Source organism: Brachyhypopomus gauderio, chromosome 13 (assembly GCF_052324685.1).
Source record: "Brachyhypopomus gauderio isolate BG-103 chromosome 13, BGAUD_0.2, whole genome shotgun sequence".
Lineage (NCBI taxonomy): Eukaryota > Metazoa > Chordata > Actinopteri > Gymnotiformes > Hypopomidae > Brachyhypopomus > Brachyhypopomus gauderio.
Window position 1 is genome coordinate 1,290,515 of NC_135223.1, and position 11,986 is coordinate 1,302,500.

Consider the following 11,986-nt stretch of genomic DNA (forward strand, 5'->3'; position numbering starts at 1 on the left):
CTACCCTTATCTTGTGAACTACCCTAATCTGGTGCACTACCCTTATCTTGTGTATTACCCTAATCTGGTGCACTACTCTTATCTTGTGTATTACCCTAATCTGGTTTATGAAAAAGTATTCCACTGAGAGGGAGCTGTTGTTGCTGACACAACAAATGAACAAATGAACCTGCAGTGTAATAAGTAAAGTGGCATCAGATATGGAGGTCATGTCAAAGCCCTAAGAATAATATAAGGTTAGGGGTTGTCAGAGTTCAGTTTAATTGATATTCCTTATATTTTAGGTATTGTAACTTTTGACTTATTATTCATAATTTATTTGACCTATAACATTGCTATTTTTATCAAATGAAACAACTTTTGGACCTTTTTTTATACTTCTGACCTGAATCAGAAGTTCAAAACAGCGCAACATATGCACTGGTTGAATTAAAACAAAGGTTTCAGCAGCTGTGATGGTTCTGGTGGCTTGTCTCAGTTTCCACATGTGATCAGGTAAAAAAGACAAAGCAAATACTCCTTGAAAGAGGCTGGAGATCAGAAGAGTGACCCTAACCCTGAGCCCTAACCCTAACCCCTAACCCTAAGCCTAGGGGAATACAGAGACACATGCTGCCCTGGGAGCATTTGGGCGGGTGACTTGTTCAAGGGTATGTCAGCTGGTCATGGGGTCTGAACCTTATGGACTCAGGACCATGTGACTAACCTTTCGGCGACAGCTGGTCTTAAAATGATGGTTGGCAGCGGTGGGACTCAAACACATCACCACAGAGACATAGTATCATAGTATCCTGCTAGATAAGGTAATAGTATTATTATAGTATCCTTCTAGATAAGGCGGGAGTATCATAGTATCCCTCTAGATAAGGTGATAGTGTCACACTCTATCTCTGCATGTGTCCAAGGGACAAACGTTAAGTTCAGAATGACCAAAATGAAACTCCAATCCAGCCTGGGTTGCAGTTGCTGTAAACAAGACAGAACTGACCTGCTGCAGGACAACCTTGGGCACGACCTTGGTTACAACCACAACATAAAAAGCACTATATTAATACATTTCACTTTGAGTCTTTTTTCTGAATCTATGAAATGATCATTTTTTGGGTAATTGGCTAGGCATGTCTGGTATTGTTTCACTCCAGTTGTTCATGAATGGTACGGCAGGATGGCAGATACCCTAGCTGGAACAGATAATGAGGAGCAGAGGGGGTCTCATACTCACACTCACTGCATGATTAAAGAGCCAACTGAGCGTGTCCCAGATTACACATTTTATATGCATACACACACGCCACCTTGTATTGCTTTCTTTGTGGGGTATTTCCATTCACTGGTGTGTTATGATCGCTACGTAGAGATACACCATCACCCACACTGGGCTCAGAACCTTCCACCGAGCGGCCCGAACAAAAGGCCTCGTCTCTCGTGGTCTTCAAATGAAACCTGAAACCGCGTGTCTCCACCACACTGACGTTTCCATGTTTTCAGGTGCAGCTCACCTGAGCAGGTAGATGAAGGTACTATCATCATGCTCATGAATATGCAAGTGATGTCAACATTATCCTGTCATGGCGAGGGCTTACGGGACCTTCCTCCAACCACACACCCTCCTCCAACCACACACGATTCCCAACAAATCAAGTGCCTGAAGCTTATAATAAATCTCCATGCGTGGGAAAATGCGAGAGATCAGCGGCGAGTGGGTGGGACTTATCAATAAAGACATACTAATGAGAACGTAGCCTACAGCGCTTCATTAGCATGTGGAGCTTTAAGCTCTGCTTGGAGGAGCGTCCTGGGTTCTGGAGACAGAGACGTCTGTGTCGGCCCGTCTCCCTGAGTCTAGCCTCCCTCCATTTAAGCCGGAGGAAGTTTGCGGTGATGTTTATCCCCGAGTTGAGGCTGGAGGGCTCCGACAGGGGCCTGTTCCATCTTGATTCCCTTTGGTGTTGAAAAGCCAGCACCTGGGAGCACAAAGAACATAAGGGCTGTTCTCGCTCTGCCCTGAACCCCCTCCTGCTCAGATCTAATAACAGATCGGCACAGCCGTTTGGCAGAGACGAGGGAGCTCAGACACGCAGGAGCTCTTGGGTATTTGGGGGAGACGTCCCTGCCTTGCTTGGCCTCCTCTCCATTTTTGTCTCTGCTTCCTCCTTCCTAACCCCACCCACATCGCTCCTCCCACTTTCTAACCCCACCCCATCGCTCCTCCCACATCCTAACCCCACCCCATCGCTCCTCATATTTCCTAACCCTACCCACATCACTCCTCCCCCTTCCTAACCCCACCCCCATCGCCCGTCCCCTTTCCTAACCCCACCCCCATTGCTCCTCCCCCTTCCTAACCACACCCCCATCGCTTCTCCCACTTCTCTTTTTTTCTTCAGTACAGAGAAACTGAGTCAAGGAAAAGTGCCTCCGACAACATTCAGGTCCCCCCGTGTCCCCCCGTGTCCCCCCGTGTCCCCCAGCCTGTAACCATCAAAGTTACGACCTCCTACTGAAAAAGTACACAGGTGCGTGCAAACTTTCCGTCTCTGCCTCTGGTGCTCCAAGCATTCACACACACACACACACACACACACACACACACACACACACACACACACACACACACACCTCCCCGGCCCAGAGGAGGACTAGACAGGTGTCAGATAAAGATGGTGAAGACGGACAGTCTCTGGTCCTAATCATGGAGCCTCACTCAAATCAGCAGGATGAGATCTCACATCACACCACCCTCACCCTCCCAGTCCATCAGAATCCAGAGCCAATGAGATGGGAGGCTAAGCACTCTCTCTCTCTTTCCCCCTCTCTCTCTCCCCCTCTCCCTCTCTCTCTAACTTGATCAGGTTAGTGCTACAGTGTGCTGTTTGTGCCTTTATTATAAGCACACATAAATGGTGATGTGGTGGTCACTGGGAGGCCATTCAGGGTCATTCATGTGTGAGCTTCACCGCCGAAACGTCTCCTGAGTCTCCACTGCAGTTCTGCTACTCAAGAAAAGATTCCATCACTCCATCTTGTCTCAGAGAAACGGACAGATGTAAAATAATAATTCCGGCCATACAGTAAAGTCCAAAAACTGCTTAAATTTTTGGTGCATTCGTGTTTCTTTCTTTTCCTGTGTCCCTCCTTCCCTGGTATCTCCTGTCCTTCTCTCCTACCCATGAATCTGTCTGTCAGGCTTGCAGCAGTGGGCTGTTTCAATCTTCTAATGGCTGCTTGGTCCCGCTCGGGACAGCTGCCATCCGGGGGGTTTGTGGGCGTCGCCCTAGCAATCTCCGTAACATCCCCAAGCCCCGCCTCCGCTGTGGCATCAGAGGGATGCACTCAGCGAAGAACGCGCAAGTCACGTCATAAACAAAAAAAAATTTATTGAAATCATAAATTGTGCCTAGCCTCTCTCGCTCAGCGAGGGGTTGCCATAGTAACCCAGGCAGAAAGAGGCCCGTTTCGTGGCGTGAAGCGTGGATCGATGCACAAGCTTTGTCTTTTTTAAAGCGGGTCTAGACAGGCCCTTGCTGCGTTCAGGGCAACTGTAAAGTGTCTACTGCGTCTTTACTCTGGAAGTCTCATCTTTACTCTGGCCCTCTCAGGGTGATAGTCCTCTTTTATCCTGAGGGATTCTTAATGTACTCAGTGGATGCCCACAGGAAGCCTGAACTCATACTCTATCTGCCATCAAGTACAGACAAGCAGTGTGTGAGGTTTGGTACATATAAAACAGGACACTGGAATGATGTGGGTGTAGATCTTTTTTTTTGTGAGTATAAATCTTACACAAAAGAGGAAATTACACACTACAAATCTCACAACTAATATCACAAAATATACAATACATCAGAAAGGGAAAAGCCGTCACTATAGCCTATAAAAATCCATACGATCTTTAAAACAGCCTCACGAGACCAGTGGAAAATAGAAAAATACAGCTGTAACAGTTCAGTAGTTTAAATGCAGGCCATTCTTTCTTTAAAAATAAAACAAAATCTTTCTGTCACAACATTTTTTAAACGTTTCCAATTTCATGATACGCAGATAATGGCAATAATCCATGATTACGTCTTATTAACAGTCGTGATGGCTATACCTGTGGAAGAAAAGCATCAGTAGACTAATGTAAATAAAGCACAGAACATTCCTGTTGTTTATAAAACGTTTATACTGACACTTAGTGACCTATTTCAAATGGGTACCAGTTTGACCAGTGTTTCACAAAGGGTAAAGCAAAGGGTCCAACAATCAGAATGGTTTAACTAGCCTGTGTGTGTAGTGTGCAGCCGTGCGTGTGTGTTTGTGTGTGTGCGTGTACGTTTGTGTGTGTATGTGTGTGTGCACGTGTGTGTGTGTGTGTGTGTGTGTGTGTGTGTGTGTGTGTGTGTGTGTAAAGCAGATGGTTATGACACACAGCAGACTGTTGGATATCACATCCATATATGACTCAGCATTGTAACATAAATTCAAAACATAGCCTCAGCCGCTATTTCCATAAATAGTCAAACCTCCATCAGCCTTATTGGATTACAGTTTAAATGGCAACTGATGCTGCTCGGAGTGTCTAGAATGACGTCGTCTTTTTGTAGATAAAAGGACAGAATGTGCGCTAGCCTATCAGAGCCATTCAGGTTATTACATTGATGCAGGAAACAGGAATACACCTCGTGTTTGCTAGCTGTGACTGATATTGGAGTCAGCTAAATTGATTGACATGCAAGCGGGTATGTGGTTATAAGGGTCAGAGGTCACCCAGCCTTGGGTAAAAGCAGGCAAATACACTAAACAACACAGTGAATCCTGAGTCCCAATCAGGGCACACCCAGACCACAATCAAACAAACAAACATCATAATAAAAAAAAACAACAACACAATAGTTCAGTATTTATACATCCCATACCTTACTTTACACTTTTTGGCTTAAACACAGGAAAAAGAAACAAAGAAATATAAGCAAAATGAGATGGTAATAAATGATAATTCAACATAAATACATTACTGAAAGCATCTCTTACAACTGGTGCCGCTGTGTCTGGGATTACGTTAAAAAGGACCTGGCGCTAATCCCAGTGTTTGAGAAAGCACTCCTGTTGACTCAGATCACCCCCTCTCTCTGTACCCGTGGGACTATAATTACAGGAGTCCTGAGCTTCTTCCGTTCAAACACAGACGCGCTGAGTCACACGATGAAAGGACCTAGGGGCTAGTTCGTCCACACACCAACACAGCAGGCCTGTGAAGGGTGTGGGCGGAGGGAGACGGAGCAGGTGGTGCAGGTGGTGCTCCCGGAGCTCACCTGCAGGTAGAGCAAGATCATGGACTCCGGTCCCAGGGTGCCCATGTCCTGATAAATTCATGAAGGTTGGGCTGGATAAATACTGTATTTGATCTTGTAAATGAAAGTCCTTAAGATACGGGACAAAGCCTGCATGTGTGTGTGTGTGCGTGTGTGTGTGGCCTGCATGTGTATGTGTGGCCTGTGTGAGGGTGTGTGTGTGTGTGTGTGTGTGTGTGTGTGTGTGTGTGGCCTGCATGAGGCTTTGCCTGATTTTAGAAGTTTCCAATAAACAAATGGCAGTTTTTTTTTAGACCAGCTGCGTTTGAAAAAATGCTAAGCGCTCCCTGTAGTCTCACAGATATGTCCAGATAATCCATGCTGGGTGGGGATTTCAGATTACTGTACCTTTTTAAACAGAATAATTAGAGAATCATGCAGCTCATCTGTTAATCCCACATTTGGCGGCTTGGTAATGAGTATGGATAATGGTTTGATCTTTGGACTGGCGCTAGGCCTCGAAAAGTCTAACCAAGAGTCAGGCCAAAGAGCGCAGTCTTACGGCAAACACAGGAGTCGACGGCTAGCCACCATTTGGCCCTAAGGTTCCAGCTAAAGACGTCAGGGCCATTACTGTCTCAGAGACTTAGTACACGTCTGGGCTGAGTCTTCGAGCCCCTCTGCGCCATGGGAATCAGAACAACAGGGAGGAAATTGAAAAGGTTGAATTAAAATTGGAGGGCTACCCAGACAAAGAGGCTCTTTTGTGTGTGTGTGTGTGTGTGTGTGTGTGTGTGTGTCAGACCCAACCCCCAAAACCGCATCCCTTAGCTTTTGGTTTAAACTCACACATTTGCGTCACGAAGGCATTCACTTGGCTGGTTGGGGACTTGACTTACGGATTTGGTAATTAGGATCTAAAAATCAAATATTTAGAAATACATACATGTGATTGGGAATAGAGGAGCAATAGTGGTTATTCTCAGTAGTATGTGTTCACAATTATGCACTTTTTACAGATCGTCCCCAAAGCAGTATGTGGTTTTAGGGTACAGTGTCTTCAGTATGGACACAGGCGTGAGTGGGGTGAGCAATGTTGGAAAGAAAAGACAATAAGTAATGAAGTCTAACGGGTTCTGCACAGACGTGTGCAGGCAGGAGAATGGTCCGGTGCCACAGTGTATTCCAGAAAGGCCCCAGGCTCCCCTGGTCCATAATCAATTTGGATCTCTGCCAGGTGCTGAACTTTGTTGCCAATAGCTTCTTTTCCACAGCTTGTCTCCATAGTCACTGGTAGACAAAGTCTGGTTTGATTGACTTAACACTTCATCAGAATAATGTCAGATTTATTTTTCTCCAAAATTAAAAGAGAAGACCACTTTCCCAATATACAAAACCTCTTAGCCCTGTCACAACTCCAAAACGCTGTCCAAACCCATTGTGCCTAACCCCACTACCACTGCATGGCTCCACCCACTGTAATTACCCCACCCCCACCCCACTACCACTGCATGACTCCACCCACTGTAATTACCCCACCCCCACCCCACTACCACTGCATGACTCCACCCATGGTAGCTACCCCACCCCCACCCCACTACCACTGCATGACTCCACCCACGGTAGCTACCCCACCCCCACCCCACTACCACTGCATGACTCCACCCACGGTAGCTACCCCACCCCCACCCCACTGCCCCCAACCCCACTTCATTATTCCAACATAAACCCACTGTCCCCATCCAAACCCAAAACAAAATGTACAGCTAAAATTCATCTCCTCTTCCTCTTCCTCTTCCTCTCTCAGAAAGAAATGAGCACTTCCTCGTTCTTCAACCTCTCGTCTTCCATATTCTTTTCTCTAATTATCACTGAACAGAAGGAAAGAAATGTAAGATGAAGGAAACATACAAGTTATTAAAACTGTAAGACTCCTAAAATGCCTCCACGAAGAATGACTGACCACAACTGAAAAACCCCGTTTCTCAACACCGTCCTCTTACCTAGTCTCCTGACTTGTTAAGACGGTCCTCCGCGCTATCATTATCACCAGACTTCTTGTTCATCAAGGCGTCCTGTTTGGTCTCCCCAGACTCTCTGCGCACACACGTGGACGGGGGGGGGGGGGACAGAAACCAGAGACAAAGGGCAAGTGGTGTAAGTGTGTCTCTACATGTACACACAGACAGCACAGTCACGTGGACTAAACAGGGGTGTTATCTGCCCTCTTTGGTGTATTTCCTGATGGGCGTCCCCCACCCCCGCTGCCCCCCCCCCCCCACTCACATGTCCTTCTTCTCCTTTTTGCCGCAGGCCATCTTGCCTTTCTTGCCCAGGAAGTAGAGGGAGGCGACGAGCAGGAGCAGCAGCAACACACACACCACCACGGCGATGACCACCCCGCTGGAGCCGCCCTGGTGGGCATGGGCTGGGGGCGGGGCGGGGGGCGGGGCAGAGGACGAGAGGGGGCGGGGTGGGAAGAGAGAGGGCGGGGTGGGAAGAGAGGGGGCGGGGCGGAGAAGAGAGGGGGTGGGACAGAGGACGAGAGAGGGTGGGGCAGAGGACGAGAGGGGGCGGGGCAGAGGACGAGAGGGGGCGGGGCGGGAAGAGACAGGGTGGGGTGGGAAGAGAGGGGGCGGGGCGGAGAAGAGAGGGGGTGGGACAGAGGACGAGAGAGGGTGGGGCAGAGGACGAGAGGGGGCGAGGCAGAGGACGAGAGGGGGCGGGGCAGAGGACGAGAGGGGGCGGGGTGGGAAGAGAGAGGGCGGGGTGGGAAGAGAGGGGGCGGGGCGGAGAAGAGAGGGGGTGGGACAGAGGACGAGAGAGGGTGGGGCAGAGGACGAGAGGGGGCGGGGCGGGAAGAGAGTGGGCGGGGCAGGGAAAAGGTGGGAAGGAGAGGGCAAAATACATCCAGGGAGGGGTTGAAGAGTAAGAGATGAAGAAACACGAGAAGGAGAAGGGGAAGGAGCAGAGGAGAAGAGAGGAAGAGGATAGGAGATGAAAGAAGAGAAGTAGAAGAATGGAGAAGGTGGGTGGGGGTTGGTGGAGATGTGAGTGGGACCAGAGGAGACCATGATGATAACAGATTGAAAAGATGTGAGTTAAGTAATACAAAACAGAAGTGCATAGGTAGGTGAGAATATGGGTGTGGTATCCAGGGGTGGGTGTGGTATTCAGGGGTGGGTGTGGTATCCAGGGGTGGGTGTGGTATTCATGGGGTGGGTGTGGTAGAGATGGTAGGGAGGGTATAAGACAGAACAGTAAGGCATTGTTGTTTTAATATTAGAGGACATTGGCCACGTGGGAAGACAAAAGAATGACCCCCCCGCTGAACAGCCAGCAAACAAACTCACTCACTCAGCACTGTACGCCAACCAAACTTTCCCATGTGTCCACTTTCTCTCTTACATACACACACACACACACACACACACACACACACACACACACACACACACACACACACACACACACAGATACAGACCTGTTGCGAACACAGCACTCCCTTCAGGCAGCATTGTGGGAAAAGAGAGGGTTGAGTGTGGAAACCCTGAGCATTGGAGCCCGGGCAACGAGAGAGAGAGAAACCAAACAAAGACAAAGTCCCGCCCCCGCACCTGTGACAGGTACTCACACAGACGTGACCCCACGACCATGACAAGGCACACCACAGTGACCGCACACTACGTATGTACACACACACACACACACACACACACACACACACGCTCACACATTCGTAGAGTGAGACGCAGGAAACAGCAGGAAAGGCAACACACAGACGCCCAAGTTGAGACAAGAAGGGAGGAACAGGACAAACAGAACCGAAGCCTTTATTGTCCCGAGAACGGGAAGGAAATCAGAGGTGTGGAATCCCACAAGGCCCAGGACAGACATTATACAAAGGTGGGAAAAGGCATTGCAATATACAATATACACAGTGGTTTCGGGTAGCAATACGCAATATACAATGTACAGTGGTGGGAGAGAGAGGCTACACAGTATATACAAGACAGAGTCCAGAGAGGAAGGAGAGGAGGACAGAGAACAGGGACAAGTGTCTACCTCGTCCTCCGCTGTCGCTGCCTTCGATCGCATTGTCTGTTAGAAAAATACAAAAAGACGAAAAAGCGGGAAAGGTGATGTTAAGTCAGCAGTTCTGCAGTGTGCTGTGTGCGCACGTGTGACAGTAGTAACATGGGTGTGGGGCACGTGTGACAGTAGTAACATGGGTGTGGGGGACGTGTGTCAGTAGCAACATGGGTGTGGGGCACGTGTGTCAGTAGTAACATGGGTGTGGGGGACGTGTGTCAGTAGCAACATGGGTGTGGGGCACGTGTGACAGTAGCAACATGGGTGTGGGGCACGTGTGACAGTAGCAGCATGGGTGTGGGGCACGTGTGACAGTAGCAGCGTGGGTGTGGGGCACGTGTGACAGTAGCAGCATGGGTGTGGGGCACGTGTGACAGTAGCAGCATGGGTGTGGGGCACGTGTGACAGTAGCAGCGTGGGTGTGGGGCACGTGTGACAGTAGTAGCGTGGGTGTGGGACACGTGTGACAGTAGCAGCATGGGTGAGGCGCACGTGTGACTGTAGCAGCATGGGTGTGGGGCACGTGTGACAGTAGCAACATGGGTGTGGGGCACGTGTGACAGTAGCAACATGGGTGTGGGGCACGTGTGACAGTAGCAACATGGGTGTGGGGCACGTGTGACAGTAGCAGCGTGGGTGTGGGGCACGTGTGACAGTAGCAGCATGGGTGTGGGGCACGTGTGACAGTAGCAGCATGGGTGTGGGGCACGTGTGACATTAGCAACGTGGTTCTGGGGAAGAACTGACCTGATTTGACCTCGACTTGGAGTTTCCTGCTGTCGCTGCCGTAATCGTTGTTCACCTCACACGTGACACCATTTTTGAGGATGACGTCTGTGGCCTTCAGAATCACTGTGCTGATGAAGTTATTTCCATCGATCTCCAATGACTACACACAAACACACCAACATATAAGCATGAATACACACACACACACACACACACACACACACACACACACACACACACACACACACACACACACACACACACACACACACACAGTGTATATCTCCACTCTAACCCTGCTCTTCTGATTATTGCTCTGAATCACAACATACACCCAGGCGCTCAATACCTCAGTATCTACTGATACATTCACAGTGTTCCCCAGATCCTGATTTTAACATAAATATATCAATGAAATTCTTCTCTTTTCATTTAAATTATGTAAAAAGAAAAGATCAATCAATATCAGGGTCAATAATACAGAGATACATGTGCATGTTTGTGCATGCACACACACACACACACACACACACACACACACACACACACACACACACACACACACACACACACACACACACACACACACACACACACACACACCTCTTTGCCAGAGGGTGTCCAGGTGAACTGTGGGGCAGGGTGGCCTTTGGCGGAGCACTTAAGTGTGACCATGTCTCCCTCCTTAGCAACCTCCCCTTTCATCGGGGGTAACAATTTCAGGAGCACCTGTGGACGAGAGAGAGGCAGAGAGACAGAGACAGAGAGAGAGAGAGAGAGAGAGAGAGGGACAGAGAGAGAGAGAGAGACAGAGAGAGAGAGGGAGAGAGAGAGATAGAGAGAGAGGGACAGAGACACAGTGAAAGACAGAAGTCAGAAAGAAATGTTCAAAATAATTGCAGAGCTGCTAATTTCTCTCCAGTTTTTGTTTCTACAGTAACAGCCAGAGGTAGTTATGAATGCGGGAGCAGCCAGTGAAGATAATCACCTCATGTAGGTGGTTGTGTTAAGTGGTGAGTTCACAGACGTGTTTATACAGTGAGTTGTGATGAATGGGGACTTGCAGGTGTGGTCTTTCCTCCAAACTTTCATAACTTATCATGCGGCTTATGGAAGCCCTCAAAAAAAATGACTCACTGTTTACTTAAAATCCTTACAGTCTTTTAATAATCCATCCTGTACATACACACGTGCATGCACACAAACACACACGCACACACACACGCCCCCCCCACACACACACACACACACCCACACACACCCACACACACCCACACACACCTACACACACGCATTACTAGAGTCCATCTTTGAAACCTCCCTTCTCTTTACTCTGTATCAGCCTTATGGAGGTTTACACTGACATCTTTAATCTCTCCCCAGAACCAACTCCCGCACTTGTTACAGACCCTGAGGAACTGATTATGGCTAAATGGTGATCTGGGGGTCTGGGTCTTGGGCATCCTGCCGCACACACCCCAGGAGGTAAACCGTCCTGCTCCTTCTCACAGCCCACAGAAGCGATGTCAGAGCACTGTCAGGACGTCGTCAGAATGCCGTCGGGATGGTGTCAAGACAGCGAGCGTGGCCTCAACATCGGGACAACAAAGGAGACGTATTGTGGACCACAGATGATCTCAGTGGGGGTGGACACACTCCCACACACACCAGCGGAGTTTAAATGGAAAGTGTTAGTAGCAGAGGTGGGACCAAGTCAGTGTTTTGCAAGTCTCAAGTAAGTCCAAGTCTTTATACCTCAAGTCCCGAGTCAAGTCTCAAGCAAAGACACTCAAGTCAAGTCAAGTCTCGAGTCAAGACAGGCAATAGTCAAGTCAAGTCCCAAGTCTGAAACTTGGAATTTCAAGTCCTTTCGAGTCTTTTTTTTTTTTTTT

The 11,986-nt window shown here is 48.7% G+C and overlaps 1 protein-coding gene across 1 annotated transcript in view; it reads right to left on the reverse strand.

The window, feature by feature from the left end:
- Positions 1–6,977: 6,977 nt before the first annotated feature.
- The window catches only part of bcam (basal cell adhesion molecule (Lutheran blood group)), a 22,209-nt gene continuing 17,200 nt past the window's right edge, over positions 6,978–11,986 (reverse strand). Inside the window, 8 exon segments of the mRNA XM_076971256.1 lie at positions 6,978–7,144; positions 7,277–7,370; positions 7,560–7,701; positions 8,758–8,778; positions 9,339–9,374; positions 10,113–10,254; positions 10,698–10,802; positions 10,804–10,823. Coding sequence (XP_076827371.1) covers positions 7,277–7,370; positions 7,560–7,701; positions 8,758–8,778; positions 9,339–9,374; positions 10,113–10,254; positions 10,698–10,802; positions 10,804–10,823 — 560 coding nt within the window. The 3' untranslated portion in view covers positions 6,978–7,144.